General features: G+C 38.4%; 1 protein-coding gene across 1 annotated transcript in view; it reads left to right on the plus strand.

Moving 5' to 3' along the window:
- The window catches only part of ARHGEF38 (Rho guanine nucleotide exchange factor 38), a 148,999-nt gene that overhangs the window by 109,400 nt on the left and 12,212 nt on the right, over positions 1-27,387 (plus strand). Inside the window, exons 6-13 of the mRNA XM_059376838.1 lie at positions 3,480-3,679; positions 6,370-6,503; positions 11,605-11,709; positions 13,682-13,804; positions 17,887-18,198; positions 21,502-21,645; positions 22,651-22,849; positions 22,999-23,258. Of these exons, the coding sequence (XP_059232821.1) occupies positions 3,480-3,679; positions 6,370-6,503; positions 11,605-11,709; positions 13,682-13,804; positions 17,887-18,198; positions 21,502-21,645; positions 22,651-22,849; positions 22,999-23,258 (1,477 nt within the window). The remainder of the gene's footprint in view (positions 1-3,479; positions 3,680-6,369; positions 6,504-11,604; positions 11,710-13,681; positions 13,805-17,886; positions 18,199-21,501; positions 21,646-22,650; positions 22,850-22,998; positions 23,259-27,387) is intronic.

A 27,387-nucleotide genomic window follows, 5' to 3' on the forward strand; every position in this document is an offset into this window, starting at 1 on the left:
TCATGATCTCAGGGTCCTGGGATCGGGTCCCGCATCGGGCTCTCTGCTCAGCAGGGAGCCTGCTTCCCTCTCTCTCTCTCTCTCTGCCTGCTTCTCCATCTACTTGTGATTTCTCTCTGTCAAATAAATAAATAAAATCTTTAAAAAAACAAATAAATAAAATAAAATAAAATTGACTTAAGGTGTTTTTAAAGGAGAGTGAATTGAAAATAAACTCAATAACAGTATACATGGTTTGTGGCTACTGTAAAATTAATATTAAATTAGGATACTTGTTGTCATAAAAAAGAGGAAATTCAAAGTAATCTGATCAATAGTTAAATGATTATTTTTCCTTCCTCTGTTTTCTCCCTCTAATTAAGATATATTGATGGACCTCAATGTTGTATATCTGATTCTTTGTCCTCCACCGCAGCTTTTACATTGTTTAAATGTCATTTTTATTTTCAGTGTGAGACTGTTCTCTTGTATTGGATGGGAAGCTCGCTATAGCAAAACTGGCTGCTGTTAAAACAAAGCCAGCTGTGTTTACTTGACTTTGTAAAGTCCTAGTAATTCACAATGAGATTAGTGCAGCTACTTACGGTACTAAATACTTGTCAAAGTATTCATGATAAGACAGAGGAAGATGAAACAGAATTACAAATTAATGACTACCTTAGTTTTTAGCCTGGTATATATGGGAAATGGTTACTTTCTTTTGCGGATACATATGATAATGGGTGCTTAGCTAGGCTGGGTTAAAACACCCATAGGACTCATTTGCCTCTCGAAGTAATCAGAACTTAATCTTACTGGAAGGGATTAGATGGGGTGAATGCCTGGAGTGTCATTATCTCAAAAGACATCCTCTATCTCTTCTACCATATTGCTTGTCTGTGTGATGCAGATATCAGAATATCATTGCTCATCACTTGGGCTGTCCAAAGTACATGTCTGAAGACAAAAGTGTCTGGGAGATTTCTCATTTTAAAGAAAGCCTTTTAAAATATTTGCATTTCTGACACTTTTAAACAGTTTCATTTGTAATTGTTATTATTAACATTTGAAAGAGAAAAGGGAGAGACTAGAAGTTTGATGTAAAAGAGTAATGGAAAAAGAATTAATGATGAGATGTGGACACAACTAAAGGGTTGAGGCTGGTTTTTTGAAAGATCTTGATAAGGAAGAAAAGAGGCAGCTCGGAGACACAAGCATGTCCTTTAATACATCTGGGGATATTTTTTGTAATTAAAAATTTGAAATATGCATATAACAATAGACCATGCTAATAAACTATCTTATTAAAATTGAGTTTTCTTTGAGCTGTTTGATTATATTTATAATTGATGGCATTTTCAGTAATTTTTAGATTAAATAAACTAATATTTGATGATAGTCAAAGGAAGCATGTAGAAGAAATTCTGATTATAATCATACAGATAATATGATTTCTTCTGGTCAAGTTAATACCTTCTATATTCCAGACTTGTTTTTATTTAGGGGAATTATTTCCACTTAACTGTCTATACTGTTGTATTGCTGAAGACTCTCTGCTTGAGATATGTAAGAAAATGCTATATTTCATATTCAAGTGTTCTGCTTTTGATACAGCATCAGTTAGAAAATATATTGTGTTACTTTTTTTAGCATTCATAATAGATTTACATTTTTTCCCATCCGCTTCACTCAGTACACCTGGAAACCAAAACATCTCTCTCTCCCTATCTTCATTCCCTCCTTGCCGTCCTGTCTCCTGATAGCCCTTCCTCCCTTCCTTAAGAGATTTGTGTAAATGGGTAGAAAGTACAAGATAAATCATATTAAAACAGCTCTTTATTCTCTTGCAGATCTTTAATATTTACTTTGATTTTCCTTAAAAAAATGTTGACTTTTGTTTGTTTCCATCTTTTTTTATTATACTGTCATTATTTTCTCAGCATGTGATAAAACTCCTCTATTATTCAGGATCATTGTGCAATGTTTTTGAAAAAACTTCAATGTAAGATAAAAGCACATTACAGAAAATCCAAAATCTATCATTTCAATCTCCAAATATTCATTGAGAAAATACTATATGTCATGCCAGACACATAGTGATGACAGACAAATTGAGCATAAACTGGTAAATAGGGAAACAAAATGATTCCATAGAGTTGAAAAGTGCTACCATAAAAATTAAAATGGGGAGATATAATAGAGGGTGGCTGGCTTGTGTGTGTGTGTGTGTGTGTGTACATACACATGATCATCAAAGTTTGTTAGTTTTTCATTTATCAAATGAAGAGTTCAATAAGATGGTCTCTGAGGTGTTTTCAGACCTTTTCTGATGGTAAACTTTTATCTTTGGTCTTGTCCAAAGATTTGTAGATCCATTTCACCATTCCAATGATGTGGTAAGTTGTCCTTCTATATTAATATTTAGAAATAATAATTGAAGAATAAAAAAAATTCACCTACTATGATTTGAAAACCATCTATATTCTTATCTACTAAAACAGAAACAAAAACAAAACAAAAACAAAACCCCCAAACCAAAGTCAAAGCCAAACAAACAAAAGACCTAAAGGAGAACAACTGAGTGTATCTGTCCACCAGAAGAGATTCAAAGCACAATTTCTACCCATGTCCATTTATTGTGTCTCTTTATTTGCCTCTTTGCATAAAAAGGCTTTTAAAAACCACTGACTTCTCATTAAAAAATGATTGAACAGTGGGTTGGACAATGACTTCTAGGTTTTTCACTTCCTGTGAACTGCTTGGCTAGTTGGGATAACTCTATGCTCATCTCAGAAGCTCCTAAAGGAAGAGCCAGGCATGAATGCTCACTTTTATGTGGCCATTTGAAGATCTATTGGCTAAGAAGAATTCCACATGGAAAATCGTGGAAAGTCGTGTGATAGCAATGATTAGTGATAATGGCGGTATTAATAATTAATTTACAGAATTTACATTGTTGCAGTTATTAAAAATCTCTTTTGGAGACTGTGGTAGAACCTCTGAAACATCATGAATTCAACTATTCAATTTGGTAGAAGAGAGGAAACAATGCTTTCTTTTGACTATACTTGCAAGTATACTTGCATATACTTTTTAAATAATGAGTTTCTTTTCTTCAGTAATAATCAGAAAAATACCGTCAGGAAAATGCATTTTTTCTGGTTGTCATGGAAAAATGCATTCTGAAATTATTTCCCACTATTATTATCAATCTTGTTATTTAAAAAAGTATAAAAGGAACATGGATGGAAATCCTGCTTTGAGTCCTTCTTGGTGGACAGATAACGCTCATTTGCTTTCTTGTAGGTTTTTGCTTAGTAGTAGGGTCTTTTAGCCTGGCTTCTCTCTGTCATTCATTGCTCTTGCTCTATTCTTAGAAATTGTATACAGCCAAATAGAGGAAAAATAAAGGGTAAAAACAGTTTCAGGATTACTCATAAAAATCACAAAAATGATAAAACAAATGTCTGGGAAACTGATATTATTTATCTCTATTGTAGAGGCAAACCAAACTTACTGGACATGGGCTCTTTGATGATCAAACCAATCCAGCGTGTAATGAAATACCCCCTCTTGCTGTGTGAACTTCGAGGCTCCACCCCTCCCTCCCACCCAGACTTCAGGGCACTGGGAGATGCCTTCACTGCAGTGAAAGACGTTAATGTGAACATCAATGAACTTAAAAGACGGAAAGATTTAGGTAAGTAGAAACATAATGAATTGAGTGTTTTCTGTGATTGGAGTGTTCTGCCTATACTTCTGAGAATCAGAATATCTAAGTACTTATAGCAGTTGCTGTGACCATGATCATTCGATTTCTAGACTTAGAGGCTAAGGGGCAGAGTGTAGTTTTGCCTGGCCAGCTGGACTCGAGGTCATGAGGCACAAAAAAAAAAAAAGACAATTTTTTAAAAAATCAAGCTGCCCTTTACTCAACCTCCATTCACGACTGCTTGCCTGGTGACATACTGTGGGCTGATGATATCATAGCATGTAGTCTTCCTGTCACTGGTGATACGTGTGGGAAGAAGGAGACATGGCACGGCCAGAAAGCTGGAGTAGTGAGAAGCTCCAGCCACATCGGTGGTGAAACAGGCCCAGCTAATACAGCTCATCTGGTTCTAACACATAAAGAATAGAGATTTTGTAGCCATAATTGCTCCATTGAAGGGAGCAAGTGTATTTCTTTCTCAAATTATAGAATTATTGTGAGGCATTTGTTAGCTGAGATGTAAAATTCATGTCTGGAAGGAAATAGAGATTTCAAAACAGGAGGCACAATTGCACGGTTTCTATCATCTGCGATGTAGTAACGCATTGGGATAGACTGTGTGGGTCCTCTGTCAGTGTGATCTGTGTCCATAAGTACTTGGCTTTGTACTTCTAACATTAAAACAATGGTAGGACATTGCAGCTAACTCCTCCAACAGTTTCATTTATTTTTGTTGTTTTTGTTTTCTAAATTTTTAATTGAAAAAAAATCTGTATTTGTGTTAATAAATTAAAATTATAAAGAAGGGTCTAGAATAAAAAAGTTGTAGAGGAAGAGACACCATAATAAATTAAAAGATAGTCCATAGGCAAAGGATTACTATCTAGAATACATAATTACTGTTATTAAATCAATAATAAAACCATTCTAATACAAAAAAAAGCTTAAGCTTCATTTGTAATGAGAGAAATGCAAATTAAAAATCACAATGACATGCCATTCCCATTATCAGATTGGCAAAAAGATTTTTAAGGGTAATGTTAAGTGCTGCAGGCAACAATGTAGTGGGAATCACCACTATAGAGAATAACTTGACAATATCTAGTAAAGTTAAAGATGCCCACACCTGAGATTCAGAAAATCAATATCTGGATATTTGAGAAACCCTTTCCCCTATGCTCACAGATAGGTATACTAGTAACTAGTATTGTTCATAAAATCAAGAGGAAAATAGCTTACATATTTATCCAGATAATGGACAAACCATGTATTGGACACTATGATACCATGAGAACATAAAAATTAAAATGCATGCGTCAATTGAATAAATCTGAAAAACACAATGTTGAGTTTTCTAAAAAGGAAATTACAAGTGACAGAAGAATATATATATGCAATATGGTGCCATTTTTATAAACACCAAAAATGTTCAAAATGATACTATGTATTATACAAATCCATGTATAAAAATAGATATAGGTACAGTCATCCCCATTCTTTAGGATCATAATTCCCTTTAAGGGATCAAAGATGAAGATCAGAGAAACTTCAGCTGATCATTTTTATGAAGATAAGCAAGGTGAAATGTTAAGATATGTCAAAGCTGAAAGAAAATTGTTATATTGTTCTTTTTACTTTTCTGTCTGCTTATACTCGTTCACAGTGTTTTAAAGTGGAAAGATTTTTCCATTCCCATGATCACTGTTTGCACAGCTGACATGTCCTAGGTTTTCTTCAGACTTTCTATTTTTTCCTATTTTCTTTCTTCTTTCTCTTCTACTTCTTTCCATCTTTCTTGAACATTTATGGCACTGCAGTGTGCTGGGCCCGTTTTTTAAACTCAATGACACATCATGAACATTCTTCCAGTTAATATTGGCCTTCTTTTTCATGGTTCCCTGCTATTCTATTTCTGAGTGTGTTCTACTTTAGTTAACTCTTCCTCTATGGATAAACTTTCTGATTGTTCCCAGTATTGTGCTATTGGAAAAAAAAAATACTGTAGCAAACAAAACTTTGTGTGCTTAATTATGGAAAGCATATTCTCTGCACAGACTTCCTGGTCACAGAAGATACATTTAGAAGATTCTGACCAATTGTTCTCCACAAAAGCTGTGTGGGTTGAATCCTTACCGACAATGTGTAAGATTGCCCATCTCCCAGCACCCTTACCAAAACTGAATGTTAGAAATATTTAACATTTTGAACAATATGAGAGGTGAAAACAATCTTAAAGATAAAAAAGTAAAGCTCTTAGAGAAGACTCAACTTATCCCCAATGTCTCAGCTAGTGGAGAGTCCCTCTAGAGTCTCAAGTCTCCTTATGCTGGGTACAGTTTCCTTAGCGAGGTCTTGATGCTTCATTCTAGAGACTGAAGATAACAAATGTACTATCCGAAAAGGGAGAAAGTTTTTCTCCGGTGTCAGAGATTTCTTTAATGTGGAAGGTAAATGGCCCTTGAGCTTTGAGGCGCTCAAGCCCCTAGACATCTGAGTTTCTGGTCAGTGGGTTGGGCAGCTGGACTTAAGCCTGGGCAGTGGGACCAGAGCATATTGTATCTGCATCAGAAGGTCAAAAAATCACCTAGATTTCTCTCTTAAATATGGATCTTGAATTCTTTGGATGCAACTTTCTATGTTGTATGTGTTCAAATATGTGATGCATTCTTCCTTTGCAGTTCTAAAATACAAGAGGAATGATGAGGAAGAATCGCTTAAAGATAAATTGTCTAAACTAAACATTCATTCAATTAGCAAGAAATCAAAACGAGTGACAAATCACCTAAAGATTCTGACCAGAGGAGAGCCACAGGTAATTTTTCTTCTTTAGCCATTTATGTCCTCCTGGGACATACGAGTGCTGATCGTTTTGTGAGGGTTCTGTTGGTTGTTATCAGAGCTGTTTCTAGAACAATGAGAATCAAGGTCATTGTCTGATGTTGATCCTTTCTCCATTTTGGGGGGGAAATCAAATGCGGGTGGTTTTGACACTATTTTAGCTGTGGTGCTTTCTCTCAGGAAGCAAAGGAGGGAAAAGGACATGAGGACAGGGGTCAGCATGGGACACCCAGAAGTCCCGACTCACAGTCAACCAGCACATCATCTCATCCAAGGCAATGTCCTCCTTTTATCCCTATCTTACCTCTGTTTATTTTGTTTTGTTTTGTTCTTAAAACCTCACTTTCCTTTCAGGTTCCCTTCATGTTCATCTTAACTTTATTTCATCTATAAAAAAAGGGGGGGCATTAGGTGCATACCTTGGTGTGATTTTTTTCCTACCATTATTCTCTTCCTCTCTCCCCACTGCCAATGTACATTATGTTACTGGATAATTGTTCTGCATCACCTGTTTAGCCTGATTTGAACCACTTTCATCTCAACCTCCAATAAATAATGGATGGATTAACGAAGGCTCTTAAACTTTAATGTGTGGAACAATTACCTGAGGAGCTTGCCAAAAGATTCCCAGGGCTTCTCCTGGTTCAAGGGTGCAACCTAGCGGTCTGTAGATTTACAAAACTCCAGGTGTTTTGAAGCTAAATGATCTTGGAGTAAGTGACCAAAGGAATACACTTTGAGAATCACAAGATAGGAAGTTCATGGTCTGAAGATGGAATTCAGAGGGCTTCTAATTGAAATCAAGCCAGGATAGTTCTTAAGATACTATATAGTACTTCTTTTTCTTCTCATTTTCCTGATTTTATCCCTTACTATGTTAACATCTCTAAGGTTTTAATTTGAACTAGAGGCAACTGTATGGTTGTTCAGCACTGGTTGAATTTCACTCTTCAGCTACCATGGTCTTTTTCCTTTTTTCTATTAAGCCTTTGCAGCTTTCGAACCCTAAGATAGTAGGGGCCTCTTCCTCTTCTGAATGCTTGACAAGGAGTGTTTCCCACTCTTGGCCCTGTGGACATTTGCCGGAGTCAGCACAAGGCAGAACGTAAGGACAGAATCTTTGAAGTCATCCAGATCTGGATTAGAATGTCACTTCTGCCACTTAATTAATATTTGCCTTTGGGCACATAGCTTAAATCCAAGGGAGTCATTGAGGTTATACTAGGATCTTCCACGCGGAGGGCTGGTGAGGATGAAATGAGGTGATGCATATGTAGAAAGTGCCTAACACGGTGGGTAAGCACTCAGTACCCATGGCTATCGTCATCACCTTCATCACCATCACCATCAGCAGCAGCAGCAGCATTTCATATCGCTGAACAGTCTATTACTGTTTACTAGCTTTTAACATCCAGACTTCTTACTTCTCACTTAGATATAAACTCCTTTATGCATGGTGTATTAGTCAGGTCTTTTGCTTTCTGTATTTTATGCTGTTTTGACATCTTGAAAAAGTGGCTGGCACTGAGAGATGCTCCTCCCAGGGCTAATCCATTCTTAGAGAAACCAAAGAGCTCAGCTGCAATCGTTTCTTTCATAGGCGAACCAAGCAATCCTATGTCTGTAGCCCCAAACACTTTCTCATCTATCTCACACACCAAAAGGGGTTCCTCTGCCTTAAGTCGTCCTAGGGCCAGGTACCAGGCAAGTGGAGACCACCACGAAAGCCCAAAGCCCATGGGAATTACTCAAACTGGCCAATCCTAAACTGTTTATCCTGATCCAGGTATTTCTATAGGGTTGCCAACAAAAAACACAATAGAGGCTCTGGCCTTGACTTTCCCCCTGCTCCTTTCTGCCACCTGACCAAAACCTGGTGATTGCCCTGTGGCCCTATATGGCATGCAGTGACCTCCTCTTTAGGACTTGTCACTATAATCAACTTCTTCCAAGCCTTGTTTCTGTTTTCTCCTGTGGCTGTACCTACTTTATTACTCCATATCCAATATGGACGTTCTTGGATTCTGTGGTATGTATCATCCTTTATGTTCTTCTAGAGGCTCATTGGGTCCATTGCATACAGGAAATAACTCCAGGCCCCTCTCCCAGTGCTAAACTATAATGTGAGAACTTTGGGACATTAGGGTTGTATGGCCATAGATCAGGGAGAGGAAAATCAAGTCATTTGAGCTAAAAGCAACAGTACTAAAATGGGGTTGGGAATTCACTTGTAGAAGAGACTGTAGCCTTCATAGGTATGTGTAAATGTCATGCACACAATTCTCCCCTACTCTTTAGGTTGTTACTTCTGACTTAAGACAATTCTATTGAGGAACAATAGGCAGGTCTGAATTCTGAGCAGGTTTTGTAGAAGCTGTTACATTCTTTAACATATTTATCATCGGCTTCTGATACTTTCCAATTGTGAACTAAAAGTGAGTTGTAGGTAAAGTGGCCTGAAGGGATATTAATTAGATTTTCCCCTTAATCTTTTGAGAAGATGTCCTGTCAGCAATGAAGCATTTCACTGTTAATCAGAAAATCAGCTGCATAGGCTGAACTGCAGAAGAGATAAATCTCAAATCAGTCAATTTTGCACTTGTCAGCAGCTCAAGTGAAATATTTGGTGGAGTTAGGGTATAAAACTATTACCCAAGAGGAAGATTCTATTCAATTCATCACACATGTATTGAACTCACTATACCAGACACTGTGTTAGAGATCGGGTATACAAAGAAATTCTGAATTCAGACTCCTTGGGTTTGAATCCTGGTTCTACGTATTAACGTGGATAAATTTCTTTAATGTCCTGTATTATGTAGGGTAAAGGCCAAGCTCCTTTCACAAGGAGATTCTAAAACAAAGTAGCGTAAGCTGGGAAGTCATTTATATCTCTTTCTTGTAATAGTCCTAAGATGTGAGTCAGATGGGATCTGCTGCACAGAAGTCTTTAGGAACCCAGCTGTCTCCAATTTTGTGCTGTGCTGTCCCCCAAACATGCTGTCTCCATCTGCTTGGCTGAAGTTGGGTCACTGCTGTGTCTTCAGTCTTTTCCCAAAAGCAAGGTTGTAAGGCCAAAATTCAGAAGTGGAATATATACCTTAGCTAACATCTATTTACCCAAACCAGTTACGAGGGCAGAACCAGCTGCAGGGGAGACTGGAAAGGGTAATCTCTAGCAGGGCATCCACATGTCCAACTTAAACTAGAGGTGCAAATCCTGCCAGTAAAAGGATGTCAGGGGAACACTCACTATTTTGCCACAGCTCCCAAGCTTCCGTTTCTTTATCTCTGAAATGGGATTCATTGTGGCACGTATGCCATAGAGCTTTGTAAGAATTAAAATGAGAAAATGGAAAGCAGGTCTTGGCACAGTGCCTGGAATATAGTTAGTATTTAATATATGTTAGCTATTATTATTATTAAGACAAAAAATACTTAATCTCCAATGCTTGCCATTTATCAGTGGAGAGAATCACTTAAATAATTAACTGGTGTTGTGAAGAGCACATGGGGGAGCAATTAATTTTCTACAGTGAAAAGAAGAGGGATTCAACGGAGGTTTCACAGAAGGGGTGACAGTTGAGTCCTTAAAAAAATGAAACAGAATTTTGCAAGGTAGAGAAAGGGACAGCAGTGTATTCCAGCAAAATAAAGCAGCATGAGAAGGGCTTGGCTGTAGGAACGTAGAACTGGACAATATTTTTCATACTGTGATCCTTGAATGTCTTATTTTAGAATCATCTGGATCCCTGCCAAGATACACAAAATAAAATAGCTGGTGATGGGTCCTTGAAACGCGCATTTAAAATAATCTGCCCCAGCATATTGTTCCATACATCAAACTAGATTAGAGGAGAGAGGTCCTAAGGCAGACAGTCTTGAATGTTGTGTGAATTACAAGGGACTATGCTACCTATTTAACCAAAAGCTTTTTAGATGGACAATATTAAGGGGTTTAAAAATAAGATAAAATAGCACCATTTTCTGTGCACTCGGCTCTAAGGTCAACTGTCTCCCCCGGACCCCGCCAAGGTCCATGATTTTAAATTATCAAACCTATGAACAGAGAACAGCTATGGTTACTACCCAGTACCAAATTGATGAGTACCCACCATGTACCACAAATCATTTGCATGTTCACACAGATTTTGCCGGCATGAAGCTGGTTCTGTTCTTTTGTCAATATTGGGATAGCCAAGAAATACTTCTTACCATTAATAACAATAACACTTATGGTCTTATCAATAAAATAAAATAAAATATCTAAAAATAACTGAACACATGTGACTATTATTTTAACTCTGCTGCGTTTTCCCCACAGAAGGGCTCTTTCGGCCAAGATCACATTCAACTTTTCAAATTTGAGTTGGTAAAGAATTACCGCATTTCTTTAGCCAAGAAGCTAAGAATCCTTTCTAAATAACCACTGTGAAATTAATTAGGATGAGTCATAACCACAAAACAGTTCCAGTCAAAAGATGAAATATTTGTCTTATTTTAATTTTGATTTTTTATTATATTAATTATTTTATGAACCCACAAAAGGGGCATAATTTCAGAGTACATATGTCATATATGCCATTATAAACTGCAGAGAAAAGTTTTACCTCCCCGAGCTACCATCATACAGACGAAGCTCCATGATTAACCGGCAGCGGGTGGCTTCTCTACACTAACTGAAGTTGTGCGGCACGCTTGTACACAGCACGTACTGTGCCAAGGCAGTCAGCATGACTTGGAAGGTTTTCATCTCAACAAGGAATCTCTTCACCATGTGCTGGGCTCATACAGCTTGTGACATTTCTTTAAAACACCAGATTTGTGGAGCGCCTGGGTGGCTCAGTGGGTTAAAGCCTCTGCCTTCAGCTCAGGTCATGATCCCAGAAGTCCTGGGATGGAGCCCTGCATTGGGTTCTCTGCTCAGCGGGGAGCCTGCTTCCCCCTCTCTCTCTCTGCCTGCTTCTCTGCCTACTTGTGATCTCTCTCTCTGTCAAATAAATAAATAAAATCTTAAAAAAAAAAAACCAGATTTGTTTGATTTATAAAAATAAATAATTTCATCTGCATTATAGGTGAAAGACAATACCTTCAATAGAGAAGAAAAGCTGTTCAGATCTTTAGAAAAGACGGTGAGGCACTGTATGAAGAACATTACACTCTGTCATCAACACATCCAGGTAAGTAAGACACAACAACCGTTTTCAGTGTTTCTATGAGAAGGTATTGGTGTCCACGGTTATTCCGAAGAGTAAATGTGCATGTTCATGCATTTTTGTGATCAAATTTATACGATAAGATTCACTGATACCACATCAGATTTTGGAGGCTGCAAACTGCCAGTGAGGAAAGCCAGGAGAGAGATGCAGGTTCCGTTCTTCATTAGCTTATCTGCCCCGTCCTGCTCCCAACTGGAGTGGCCATGTTGTGGGGCATTAGCTCACATGATTGCCCCGTGGGGTGGACCATCAGCACACTTTCCTTTTAACGGGGATGAGTTCATTAGTGCAAAATTGATTTGGCAGATATTTCCTTTTTTTGTTGGATTATACTTGTATATCCCTTTCTAGTACCTAAAACACATATTTGCAAATTTAAAAGTGGGACTGAAAGAAAAGAGAAAATCAAAGGGGGACATAAAATGAAATTGGAGAAGAACTAAAAAGCCAAAAGAATATAATATAAAGGCCATAAAAAAAACTGCAGAAAGCCACGTGTGGATCTCAAGTTTAGCTCTAAGTCTCTGAGAAGCCAACTTAAAACAGGACATACGATCACACACCCTAGATGAACAGATCACCTCTATTTATTTTGTAACCAATGTTTCATCATGACCCCTTTAGAGTTCTGAATGAAATTCACAGGTAGTTCAAACTTAGATAGGTAGGTCTACATAAAAGAAAATCAATGTAAAGGAAAATAAATTCTAAAAAATAATAAGAACTACAATATGCAAATATTCCCACACAACCACAGTAGAAGAAAAAAGCACCCGCACTAGATTTCCAACCCCATAGCAAGTTTTCCTGCCCTTGTTGAGACTCACTAGACATAACCAAACTGATGGAAGTGCAGTATAATTATATTCAGTAGAGACAGAATGGCTCTCTTAAAGAAGACATAGTGTCCTCAGCAACATCTTGATAATGGGCATGACTGGGAGACATAGACATGAATTCTATGTAACTCCGTTAACAAATGCCCCCTTCCCATTTTCCAGTTTTTATCTTGGATATCAATTTTTGGAAGCAGATGTTTACTTGCATAGGTAAATTATCATACCAACAGAGGATTAGGTTAACAGGCATGATGATTTTGAGAAAAAGTTCCATATTATGTAACCAACAAGCTACATTCCTTTCTCATTTATTAACTGATGCAAAGCCTGATTTTATAATTACCTTTGCTAACCTCTTCCTAAAGCTCTGCTTTCTGTGAAAAGAAAACCAAAACTTAGTTATAACAGCCAGACAGCAGTGGGAACCGTGTCCTTCATATACATTTCATGAAGTGAATGCATCTTGGGAACATCGACAGGAAAGTCTTCTATTTCCACTAACCCATTCAACAAAAACATGAGCATCTTCTTTTAAAAAGAGCAATAAATTCACTAAGGAAAACGGAAGACATAAATCAAAAAGGAGTGATTTCTTTTTTTAAATTTTTATTTATTTTATTTGACAGAGAGAGAGAGAAAGAGAGGGAACACAAGCAGGGGGAGTGAGAGGGGAGAAGCAGGCTTCCTGCTGAGTGCTGCTGAGCAGTGCATGCGGCTTGATCCCAGGACCCTGGGACCATGACCTGAGCCAAAGGCAGATCCTAAATGACTGAACCATAAAATAAGGGATTTAGTAAGAATTGAATACTGAAGAATGGCCAATGAGGGAACTTAAGGTGGAGTCCACTTAATAAAAAAGGTGTCATACAGAATAATAGGATAAAGTCACAGGGGGAAAGTAAGAAAATAGATTGTCACGAGTAAACTCATTGTACAGAGTACTCATGATATGTTTTTCCTTTTTTTTTTTTTTTTGGTATTGATCTCTCAGTGGTAATGGAGGGTTATGATGATGAAGTATACACATGGGATACATTTAATGGTATAGAACTTCAGAACTTGGCCCATTTTGTGACTTTGTTCTTGGGTTTCAGGATGCCATGCCCTTAGCGCTGCAGAGTGTGATGGCGCTCCAGGAGATCTCATGCAACAAAGATAAGGAGGAGAGGAGCCATTCGGAGACCCCAAGTAATGCCCCCAATCCCTGCAGTGACTTTGTAAGTTATTTATATTCACAGATAAGTTAGAAAGCGGGGTTAAAAGGAAAGCTGATTTTTATTTGTTTTTCTGGAGTTAGAAATAAAACATGTACTAAAGCAAATACGAATGTCAGTATCAGTAGATTTGAATAGGAGCAGATTTTTTTTTCATTATTAACTATTTTAAAGTGAATTAGTGAAGAATTTTTTACTACAATCAAAATTTAAGAGGATTCTACATTGTGTTTCTAGGAGCAGTCAGTTCTGTGTAGCTTTTATTTTATTTATTTTTTAAGGTTTTATTATTTATTTGACAGAGAGGGAGAGCACAAGCAGGGAGAGTGGCAGGCAGAGGGAGAAGCAGGGAACCCAACAAGGGGCTTGGTCCTACAACCCCGGGATCATGACCTGAGCTGAAGGCGGATCATGACCAGGCACCCCTGAGTAGCTATTAGAAACATTTTGGAGGTGTCTGGGTGGCTCAGTCAGTTGGGCGTCTGCCTTCAGCCCAGGTCTTGGTCCCAGAGTTCTGGTATTGAGGCCCACATTGGGCTTCTTGATCAGTGGGAAACCTGCTTCTCCCTCGTGCTCTCTCTTTCTCTCTTGTTCTGTCTCTCTCTCTCAAATAAATAAATAAAATCTTTAAAAAAATTTTTAAAAATAAAATCAACATTTAGTTTAAGTCTGCATGTGATAGATGATAGCTTTATTAAGTTGGAAAGCTGTGATTTTCCTAAAGGAGTCTCTGGAAAAGTCCAGAGTCCTTACAGGTAGAGTGAAGATACTCTCTGAAGACATGACTTTTATCAACACAGTATATACTGGACAGTAAAGCCTTTTTATCGAGAACCAGTCTTTACCTATGAGTCATAAGTCTTCTGTTCTGTGGTAAAATATTTGTTTTCTAGGAGTTGTATAAAATATACAGAATTATAAAACATAGCTTGGGAATCCTTAAAATATTCTTGAACCTAGAAATACTTGGCTGGTAAATTAGTTTGAGTGGTACTAATTTTAATTTAGTATCTTGTGTTCCATAAGTATTAGAATATCATAGTACTATGTTATATAGAAGCTATAATAGACTCCTTCATCATCTTGAAGATCCTTGAAAGTGGCAGTTTTGTGTTGACATTATTGGCATTTTGGGTCAGACAGTTCTTCCTTGAGAGGCCCTTGTGTTAGAGGGTGTTTAGCATTCCTGGCATACCAGGATCTAAATCTCAGTAATGTCTCCCCAGTCTCAAATTGTGACATCCAGTGAATAGCCCCACATATTTCCAAATCCTAGGAAGTCATCCAACCCCACCCCCTAGTAGAAAACATTCAGAAGCATCTTATTTTGTGGTACCAGGGAATGTGGTACCAGTCAGGATTACATCTGAACTAAGATGATCAATTAGATAAATGAGAGCAAGAGAGAGAGAGAGAGACGTTTTTACAAAGTATGTTAAATGGAAACAATGTGGCTAGTTCTTGATACATTTTCTGGGCTTAATTACAGACTGCCCATTTCAGAAAAGTCCTTAAGAGTTTGTTCTTTAGCTTAATCCCAATGTATTAAGTCAGTAAGTATTTATTGAGCACCATATAACAGCATGGTATACAGCTTCCCCTCAGCAAGCATGTCCAGAATTTGGTGGGAATAGAGCGGTGTTCTTCCCCTTCTTGCATGAAACCACAAGATGATAAATTAAGCTAAATTAAAATAATTATCAGAATGATCAATATAAAAGTGACTTTTTTTTAACTTACGAAAAAAGTATATGAAACTCCTTTTTAAAAATCAAATGTTGGGGCGTCTGACTGGCTAGGTAGGTTAAAGCAAAGCCTCTGCCTTCAGCTCAGGTCACGATCCCAGGGTCCTGGGATCAAGCCCCACGTCGGGCTCTCTACTCAGTGGGGAGTCTGCTTCCCCCTCTCCCTCTCTGCTTCTCTGCCTACTTGTAATCTCTGTCAAATAAATAAATAAAATCTTTTAAAAAATCAAATGTTAATAGGAATTCAAAAATCTATCTAAAGGCAGAGCAGTGTTTTTATCTAACCTTGAAAAATATTTATCTACCTTGAAAAGTACTTGCTTACATGTTTTGAACAGGAAAAATATTAAAAGAAAATCTGATTCTTATTTGTTCCAATCATAATTCCTATACCCAGGTGAATTGGAATTGGTTTATGTCTATGGTCACAGGATACACACACACACACACACACACACTCACACATATATGTGTGTATATATATAGATATAGTAATTATGTATATAGTAATTATGTTGTAATATTATAATTACCTGTAGAATCCAGCCAAGTTACAATATAGTAATTTATCAGAACAGTAAACAGATTCTTTGCTTAGTCAAAGGAGTCATTAAACAGTCTGAAACTATATATTGATTATTTTATAAGCTAGACATCAAATTTAATCTGTGTAGTCTATTGCTAGCACCAGTCAGAGATTGGCTTCCTCTCTCTTGTGGATTTCCTGTCAGTTCAGACAAAGTTACCACAGGTTGTTTAACTAATAAAACCTGCTGTTCAGATGCTGATTCCTTAGGACATCTTTCAGGGTACAAAAGAAAAACTTGCTTCTAAATTGCTGTAATATAATCACGTAACCCACGCATATATGACAAAGCATAAAGTCAGCAGTCAGCAAACATAGGATACTAGGGTGCTTCGGAATAGAGGGGGAGGAAAGAGAAATAGAAGAAAGTAAATCTAGGATGTTCAGGTGCTGGCATGGGGTTGGAGGTTAATATGAAGTTTATTTTCAATGTCTCAAACCTAAAAATGGAACAATTTAAGAAATCAGCATGAGCTTAGTCCTTCAATGTGTTTAAAGAGAAAGCAGTAACTCTGTTGTCATTCCTTTTTTTTTTTTTTTTTTTTAAGACTATTTATTTGGGAGTTCCCGGGTGGCTCAGGCATTAAGTGTCTGCCTTGGGCTCAGGTCATGATCCCCGGGTCCTGGGGAATGAGCTTACACTGGGCTCCTTGCTTGGCAGGAGGCCTGCTTCTCCCTCTCCCACTCCCCCTGCTTGTGCTCCTTCTCTCACTGTGACTCTGTCAAATAAATAAAAATCTTAAAAAAAAAAAAAAGAAACCACTATTTATTTGAGAAATAAAGAGCGCGGAGGAGAGAGAGCACATGGCCAGGGGTGGGGCAGAGAGAAACAGACTCCCCACTGAGCAGAGAACCTGATGTGGCTCTAGATCCCAGGACCCCAGGATCACGACCTGAACTGAAGGCAGATGCTTAACTGCCTGAGCCACCCAGGTGCCTTCTGTTGTCGTTTCTATCACAGGAGCAAAACACCTGATTAAGGAGGTACTTATCTGTATAGGATATGAAGTTCCACTACCCAAAATGAGCCAGCAGGGTAGCCGGGTAATTGGGCAGATGTGGGAGGACTAGGATACAGTCTTTTCTAAGACTACCTTCATTGTCAGCAAAGGAAGGGAATAATATGGTGAGTCATTTGCCCAGTCTTAGTGGTCAGAGACTGGAGTTTGCCTTCCACTCCATGGACTGAAGTAACTCCACTTGACTCAGGGATTAGAAAGAAGGGGAAGGGCAAAGTGTTGAAGATGACCCCAGTGACAAAACCCAATGGCTGTAGAGAGAAAGATGGAGTGCATTTTAGGTGTGCAGGCTTTAGGTTTTGTATTCCTCTTCTTGCTTACTCTTTACTTTCAGTTTTAGACTCTAGAGTCATTGTTTTAAGTCTTCGAGCAGATTTAGCTAGACAAAAAAATAAATAAATCACATTCTCTCTTGTTTTTAAGATTTTATTTATTCATTTGAGAGAGAGAACAGGAGCAGAGGGGAGAGGGTGAGGGAGAAAGACTTCCTGCTAAGCAGGGAGCCTAGTATGGGTCTTGATCCCAGGACCCGGAGAGATCATGACCCGAACAGAAGGCATATGCTTAACCATCTGAACCAGCATGCGCGTCAGATCACAAGGTCTCTTCACTTGGCTACAGAATTTCCCGTGGTCCTCTGAGCTCCTGCAGGGAGGAAGTAAGCCTACTGGCGATAGCGCAGGACCTGTACTGGTTGCTCCTTACTCTGTCACAGGATTGCTTTTCTTTCGACAGGCAGCCCATTTACAGAGGCTTGTCCTGATGCCCCTGTCGGCCCTGCTGTCCTTATTCACGGGGCCGCAGAAGCTCATCCAGAAACGCTATGACAAACTGCTGGACTGCAACAGCTCCCTGCCACGGGTAGCCGGAGATGAGACAGACCTGGCCAAAAAGGAGTACGAGGCCCTCAATGCCCAGCTCGTGGAGGAGCTCCAGGTGTTCAACCAGGCTGCTCGAAAGATCCTGTGGAACTGTCTGTGCAGTTTCATGGCTCTCCTCAGAGACCTGACCCTCGCGGCTCAGCAGGTTTATTCCACGGTGGCGCCGGTAAGCTCCGCACCAGCACCTGGCTGGCGAGGCCAGCAGCATCTGCGAGAAGCCACAGCCCTGTGAAACGGCCTTGCTCACAGTGTGCACATGCGCGCTGCGTGTGCACGCGTGGCGGGCACTGAACTGAAGCTAGTCGCACAGTCTTTCCATTTCTTTCTCTTTTCTCCTCAGGAAAGTTTCTTGGTTCGTGTTTATTGTGATTTCCACACCTTAGTTCTTGGAGGTTTCTTTTCAAATGCCAAACACCTTTTAGTTCCAAACTGCATGATGCTTTGCTGAAGCTTATCAATTTGTATTTTGTATTCTCTTCCTATTCAACGGTTCTTGAATGCTAACCATGACTACTTAAGACATGGATCCAAAAAGAAGGTCATCTCAGTGTAAAGACAGAAGCAGGAAAACTGTCAAGCCAGTCTTTTTTTTTTTTTTTTTTTTTTTTTTTTTGCTTTTGTTTTCCTCTATGGAAAAAAGTCTAGGGGGTGTGTGTGTGTGTTTGTGTGTAACTTAGCTCTCCATTAAGATATGATTTTATGACTATTTTCCTGAAGAAGAAGAATGATATTTATAAGCTACTATCAACTTAAAAGAATCAGTGTGGTTTCTTTGCCTTTTGTTTCAATTAGTTGTTTTTCAGCTGGTTAGATATTTAATGGACAACATTTGGAGGAAAATTAATTGTCCTGACTTTATTTTTTACTGTGCATTTAATTAACTTTTAACTTATCCTTTGAATTAAATTAAGTTGAAAAAGTAGGTGCTACATTTACCTGGTTCAAAAGGCAAAACTACATAAAAACATATAAGCAGTCTCACACGGACTCCTGTTCCCTAACCACCCATCCCCTACCACCACTGCTATTGTTACTAGTTTAGCCGTTTAGGGTTTCTTCATGCCATTAGAAGTAAATGAAAATATGTATATATTTTTCCTGTAGAAAACCAGGATATTATGGCACCATCCTGCAATTCACCTTTTAATCTCTTCGGGGTGCACCAGATCAGCACAGATAGCTTTCTCATCCCTTTGATAGCTTTATGCTAGTCAACTGTGTTGCTGTACAATAGGGTATAACCAGCCCCTTGTCTTTTGGATAACAACTTTGTTGAGATATAATTCACATACCATATATTCCACCCATTTAAAGTACACAATTCTGTGGGTTTTAGTATTTTCACAAGAGTTGTGAAACCATCACCACAATCAATTTTAGAACATTGTCATCACCCCAAAAGAAACCCAGTACTATTAGCAATGAATCCACATTTTCCCCAAGCCCCCAGCCCTAAGAAACCCCAATCTATTTTCTCTTTGTAGATTTGCCTACTCTGGACATTTCATATAAATAGAATTATATAATGTGTGGTTCTTTGTGACGCGCTTCTTTCACTTTACGTAATGTTTTCAAGGTTCATCCATGTTGTAGTGTGTTTCAGAACTTAATTATTTTTATTTCCAAATAATATTTCATTGTATAGATATGCCACATTTTATTTATCTGTCATCAGTGGATGAACAACTGGGTTAAATTTCTACTTTTTGGCTACTATGAACACTGCAGCTAGGAACATTCAAGGTCTTGGTGGAGGTTTGTTTTCATTTTTCTTGGGTACAATTCTAGGAGTAGAATTGTTGGATCATATGCTAACTGTGTACCTTTCAAAAGCTGCCAGACTTTTCCCAAGTGGCTCTACTATTTTACATTCTCAACAGTGTTGACTGAGTTTCCATTTCCTTACACCTCTCTGTCTTCTGTTTTATAGCCATCCCAGTGGGTGTGAAGTGATATCTCATTATGGTTTTGATTTGCAGTTCTTTGATCATCCTCCTATCTTAAACTTTTTAAACTGAAGTATCGCTTACATACAGTAAAGTGCATCCATCTAAAGTGTACATCTGAGTGCGTATTTGCAAATAAATACATCTGTGTAACCACCATCCAGATCTAGATATTAGCCCTTTTCAGGGGATATCTAGATATTAGCCCTTTCCATAGCAGCCGCTCATGACCATTCTTGGGCTCCCGCCCCTCAAAGGTAACCAGTTTTCTGGTTTTTCAGACTGCTATGCCTGGTTTGTATCTCCCCAAAACGGAATCATACAGTATGTAGGGTTTTATGTATCAACCTATTCCTACTGATGGTCATTTGGATGATTCCAATGGTCTACCACTGCATAACAAATTATATCAAACATGGTAACATGTAGCAACCAATGGTTATTTATTACTGCTGTGGTTCTGAAGGTTCCCTGGGCTCAGGGCAGTCATTCTCAGTGTCTCTGTGAGGTTGCAGTCTCATAATAGCTGGGGCTAGAGTCATCTCAAAGATTTCCTCAAGCCCATGTTTGGGGAGGGAGATGGAATGATGATAGAAGACTCAAATAGTTGGGGACCAGAACAACTGGGGCTCCATAGGCCTCTCCCCACCTGACCTTTCAACATGGTTTTTTGTTATGGTGGGCACAGTGCAACTGGACTTCCTCCATGGCCATTCAAGTCTGTCAAAGTGAGTGTCCCAAGAGAAACCAACAGAAACTGAGTAGTCTCTTTTAGCCTAATCTTTACCTAATCTTTAAAGTCAGATAGCATCACTTCTGATCATTTCCATAGTCTATTCAGGGAGACAATTCTAAAAACCCAATCACTTTTAAAGAGAGAGGACATGGTCTCCCCCTCTTGATGAGAGACATGTCAAAGAATTTGCTGATTTTTTTAAAAAACCACCACAGCCTCTTCACCAATACTTTCTGTTTGTTTCTTTCTCCTTCCCTTGTCCCACTCTACCACTTTGGAGGACCCTACTGCCATTGATTCCTAAGCCCTTCTTCCAAAATTCCTTTGCTTTTTATTTCTCTTCTATTCTTTTATTTAGGTGTGCACTTTTATTATTTTATTTAAAGATTTATTTATTTGAAAGAGAGAGAGAGCACAAGCTGGGGGTGGGTGATGGAAGTCAGGCAGAGGGAGAGGGTGAAGCAGACTCCCCCATTGAGCAGAGAGCCTGACGTGGGGCTCAATCCCAGGATCCAGAGACCATGACCTAAGCCGAAGGCAGACACTTAACTGACGGAGCCACCCAGGCACCCCTAAGCTTGAGTCTTTAAAAACAATTATCCTATCATTTTAATGAGGTTTCTGGAGACAGGAAATCAGACCGTTTTTATCTGAAAGTTCTAACATTGCCCTATTTTGGGGGGGGGGTGCCATCTTATGCTTTCTCTGTTTGTCACAAATCTACTAAATTTAATACCTAATATGGTTGAATAGTTTGAGAACAATGCCCTACCCTTTCTCCCTATAGGTACCACAGTTAGACTCAAGAATCTCTGAAATTCAGAATCGAGTACTAGAAGAGGTTCAAAATCTTAATTTTGTGAAGGACAACAGTGCCACTTTTATTGAGAGGAAACTTAGTTTTGAAAAGAAGAAGTCTGTGCAAATTCTGGTGAGTTTGATAGTATTTGTGACAAGGAGTCTCGCCTCTTTTCCTTGCTCAAATCATGGTATATTATTTTCCAAATCACTTATCTCATTTTAATAACCTGTAATTTACCAACCAATTATACATAGGATTTCTTGTTTATTTCTACCTTTTATATTATGAGTTCTGTAAGGTCATAACTTTTTTTATCTGTTCTGTATGTGATATATTCCAAGCTGTTAAAATGGTGCCTGACAACAGATATAAATATCTGTTGAATGAATGAAGGGAATTTTATAGAGCAAAATTGCAGTAGTTCCACTCTTTCCTTTTTTTTTTTAATATTTTATTTATCCATTGGACAGACAGAGATCACAATTAGGCAGAGAAGCAGGCAGAGAAAGAGAGGAAGCAGGCTCCCTGCTGAGCAGAGAGCCCGATGCGGGGCTCGATCCCAGGACCCTGGGATCATGACCTGAGCTGAAGGCAGAGGCTTAACCCACTGAGCCACCCAGGCACCCCCCACTCTTTCCTTTTTCTAGATAAGGAACCCTCAGTTCCAGAGATGAAGTGACTTTTTCAAAATCACTGGAGGCAGACCTGGGAGGGGTCTAGACCTCTTGCCTTCTGACTAATTTACCGATATTTTTTCCCAGAAGACATGCAAATGTACAACTTAATTAAATATTATTTATTAAGTGCTTAATACACAAGGGATTGTGTACAGGATGGCCAAAATTAAAAATTATTCCATCCAAGAGGGATTAGAACCTCTGCCTTCTTACACTCAGTTGAATTTTCTTTTTTCTCTGCAACACTGCCCTCCTGTGCTAACTAGAGAATTTTTCACTGCATAACTCAAACAGTTGCTTCACAATAATAACTCCATCAATGCTTCAACAATGAAATCACCCCAAATCAATGTATGGCTTCCACGTTTAAAAAAATCTCCAGAAACGAAATCTTTGAACTCAGTGAGAATTCTATTATACATCTATCTAAATCCAAATTTCTCTTTCCTTCTCCCAGCCAGAAGTGCCCCGTCAAACTGATATTCACCGCTCCAAACTACTATCCACATACGGTAAAGAAGAACTCTACCAAGCGAAACGCAAGTGTAACGCTACCCAAGAATATGACATCAATCTTCTGGAAGGGGAGTTGGTGGCTGTGGTGGAACAGAAGGATCCGCTGGGGAGTACAAGCAGGTGGCTTGTTGATACAGGAAGTAAGTTTTTGGCCTAAAACGTGCAGAACTACCATCTTTTTTCAAGTTGAGATTTTCCCAGGGGCCTCTCTGGGCTTGTCTAAACCCGAATGTTTGGTGAGGGTCCATACAAATGACCTTGTTTCTTCTTTCTTTTTATTCTTATCCAGTTATAAAAGGGTATGTGTATTCCTCCTTCTTAAAACCCTACAATCCAGCGAAAGTACAGAAGGTGGACACTGAGAACAGGTTTGGTGATGACGATTTTGATAACATCAGCCTCTTCGTGTCCTCGCGGCCAGCTACTGACAGTGTCACAGGCACCCCGGAAAGTAGCATAAGTGATAGCAGCTCATCTCTTAGTGGCACATGTGGGAAGTTTGAAACAAACGGCACGGATGTTGACAGTTCTCAAGAGGTAGATGAACAGGTAAGAATGTGTACCTTGATGTGACCCTGCTTGGCTCTTCAAGTCATGAAAGGTGTTCTAACAGCGTTCTATGTTACTGTAAGGGTTGATGGAATAATGTCAGCTTTGACAGCAAGGAGACCTCTCTCTATGAACACTTCTTCTCTGCGCCCCTTCTTGCAAAGAATTGCATTCTCTGAGCCTGTCTCACCAAATGAGGGAAAGAGGACCATAATTGCTATGTTGCAGGCTTGATGCAAGGATTAGGGAAAATGTGTACATGTAAAGTAGCCAGCCCACAGTAGACACTCAGTAAATAGTAATTGTTACCATTACTACCCTGCTGTCATGTACTCAGAGTGAAGCAAAGACGGTCTTTTTATACTCCTACATCCGAGAAAAACAGTTCAATACTGAACAGATTGCCACTATAAGGAGCAGGTAGAAAATTGTCCATGATTCCTCTAAGAGTGGTATCTTCATTGAACTATCTATATAATCAGCCATTTTTGATCGCTCGTATAATTCCATATACTATATACTAAAATCCTTAAGAGCTACCTTTCCTGTGTTCACCAAAGCAGAGACTAAGAGGATCACTCTTTTACAAAAAAAGTTAACTATAATGTAGGCTTCCTTTTTACTACCTCAGAAAGCTTTAGTGTACTTAACTGTTAATCTTTCAAGTGGTGACCAACTAACTGCTTCTCTTTTTTAACTTGCTTTTTCTGTTAGTGGCTTTTTCTTCATTAATTTAAATTTGTTTTTTCTAAGAGTAATACATGTTATTTGTGAGAAGTTAAAATGGTGTAAAGATATACGTAAATTAGGGGCACCTTGGTGGCTCAGTGCGTTAGGCCACTGCCTTCGGCTCGGGTCATGATCTCGGGGTCCTGGGATCGAGTCCTGAGTCGGGCTCTCTGCTCAGCGGGGAGTCTGCTTCCCTCTCTCTGCCTACTTGTGATCTCTCTCTGTCAAATAAATAAATAAAATCTAAAAAAAAAAAAAAGACACATAAATTAAAAGTGAAGATCTTTATTCCCTTCTCACCTACCTTACCCTTCATGGACATATTAGGGTTTATCTTTTCAGACAGTTATCTGTGCAGGTACAAACACATATATTTATTCCATTGGAAATATGTATATGTTACATAATTTGCTTTTTTTTTCCTACTTAACAATGTATCTTAGACACAATAACACCTAAATATCTACTTTAGTCCTTAAAAAATTCTGAATAACAATTTATTTTGTGGATAGATCTTAGTTCATGTCACTATTACCCTAATAAAAGACATTCAGAATACTTGGGGGATTTTTAAGATTTCAAATTATTTCAGGCAAGATCCTTGTTCATCTGCTTTTGTGCACTTATATGAGTATATACATAGGACAAATGCCTAATAATGTTGGAGGGTCAAAGGGTATATATATCTAAAGTCTTGACAGACACTGCCATACTGGCCTCAGAAATAGTTCATCCATTTAGTCTCTTTTATAATGACACATGGATTATTGTCCGAATCATGATGAATTTTTTAAAAATCTTTATGAAGATGTGTTTACATGCCATAAAATTCATCCATTTTAAGTGTATAATTCAATGACTCTTAGTATATTTACAGAGCTGTGCAACTGCCGCCCCAGTCCAAGTTTAGAGCACTCCTTCACCTGCCTGCCCCAGCCCCAGGAAATTATGAATTTACTTTCTTTCTCCATATATTTGACTTCTGGTGTATTTTGTATTCATGGAATCGTATACTACATGGAGTCTTACAGCCGCTTCTCTCATTTAGCAGAATGTCTCTGAGAGTCGTCCATGTTGCGGTATATGTATGTACTTTGTTTCTTCTTATCACCCCATAGTATTGCATTCTATGGGTATAGCATATTTCGTTTATCCATTCTCCATTTGATAGACATTTTGGGTAATTTCTGTTATGAATAAGGCTGCTATAAACATTCACATACAAGTCTTTGTGAGGATTTCATTTCTTTTGAGCAGCTACCTAGGAGTAGAATTGCTTGTTGATAAGGTGTATTTATGTTTAACTTTTTAAAGAAACTGCCACACTGTTTTTCAAAGGGGCTGCACGTTTTACATACCCACCAGCCATGCATGGGGTTGTAGGCTGCAGTTTCTTCACATCCTCACCTTCTTGCCTTTTTTGTTATTAGGATAGTCACTCTAACGGGAGGGCTCATTGTGGTTTTAATTTGCATTTGGCTAATGCTGTTGAGTATCTTTCATGTACTTATCAGCCATTCCTGTATTTTCTCTGGGGAAATGTCTATTCAAATATTTGACCATTTTACAAATTGGGTCACTTTCCTTCCTATTATCCAGTTGTGAAGAGTTCTTTGTATACTTTGGATGCAAGGTCTCTACCAGATATGATGTGTAAATAATTTCTCCCGGTTGTGACTGATTCTAAACTCATCTGGACATTACTATATGTTTCTATCACTCTTCCGTCTTGAAGTTTCAAAGCACTGTTTTTTCTACAACTGGTTCACTTAGTTTATTCCAAGTTTCTAGAAAACAAAATAATATTATAATACCAATAGATTACTGAAATGTTATCAATAAAATCTGTAGCTAGGGTTAAATATCCTAGTAGACTTTGACTTATCCCAGTAACCTGGAAGGACGGAAATTGGAGCCAAGTTTGTCAAGGCAGCCTGAAGCTGGCTTGATGTGGAGCCCTAGTTACTAATGGCTATACAGAGACTTTTGGAGTGTCTCACTAAGGCTCTTTTGGCATGGGATTTGTCATCTATTTCCTAATAGCTACTACCATGTAGTAATTCTCTTTGAGTAATCCTATCAATATGTTTCAAGCAAATTAGGTCCGTTAGAAGTTTCCTTTACCAAGAAAGGGAAAAAAATGAGATAATTTTCCTTTGCTCAAAACGAAGTATATTGAGAGTGTCTCTTCATAGAGCACTATCTGTTCTTTTCCTTTGAGTTTGGAACCAATTCAAAATAGACCTTGGTGTCAGGGATGGACATACAAGTGTTATTCCTAACAAAACTGGATTAGAAAATGCAGCATGGATCAGTGGCCACATGGGATCCCTGAATACTTTCCTCGGTGTTAAAATAATTGAGTCCATAGTGCAGGCTTCTTCTGTGTATGAACAAAGTCTGTCCCAGTAAATTTATTGAGTTGAAGACAATGCACCTGTTAGAAACCCCAGTACAAGACAGAAGACCACATAGGAATATTTCCCTTAATGTTTTAATTCCAGTCAACAGAGGTACCTGGGCTAGTGGTTTTCAGGCTTTTCCAATTATGCAACTACTGTTCAACCCTTGGAAATAGGAGGAAAACCTTGTGTGATCTTCCTAATTTTTACCAGAAGGCTGATGTTTCATTCTGTTGACTCCTACAAGGTGTGGAGAAGAAAATGGTTAACCATTTTCTTATGGTGTGACAATCTAACTGAGCAATGAACGCTTATAGAAGTCCCTATAAGGTGATTGAAAAGTGGGAATAAATTGTATCTTTTTTGTGAATAGTGAGAATACAGTGTATATTGTAATATGCATATTTGAGGCACACTACAAAGCAATTTTCTGTGTGGCTATTTAAACTTTTGTTCTTTATTTTATTTTTGTCATCAGGAACATCAACTCAGACCTGTATTGGTTTAAGTGGATAACACTTTGAGTCACCATTTCTTCCCTCTCCTTTCCTACTGTGGCAATAATATTTTTTCTTCTTTCTTCCAGAACTGAAGTAGCATATTGCCAATGGTGTTGTAGGCTGGAATCTATTTTTACAGATGGTTTTAGTGGACCCTGACAAGAAGGAGAGGTAGATGGCTACCTTTGGCCTATACCTGATATTCAGGAGGCATCACTGGGGTCCTAAAAATCAGAAATAAATATGCAAGTTCAGACTGACTTCAGACTAGCGGCTCGGTGATTTTTATACTCAAGTTGAGTTTTTAATGTGGACTCCAAGAATAAAAGGGATCTATGAATGGACTTTGGAAGGATTTATAAATCCCTTCAAATATGTTGGACATTTTGTGCATTATGTGATTATGTGCATAACTATGGTAAAAGAAGTACATAGCTTTCCAAAGATTTTCAAAGGGAAATTCTATTTAAATAGATTAGAAACCACTGCTCTAGAGAC

The sequence above is a fragment of the Mustela nigripes genome, chromosome 1, assembly GCF_022355385.1.
Source record: "Mustela nigripes isolate SB6536 chromosome 1, MUSNIG.SB6536, whole genome shotgun sequence".
Classification (NCBI taxonomy): Eukaryota; Metazoa; Chordata; class Mammalia; order Carnivora; family Mustelidae; genus Mustela; species Mustela nigripes.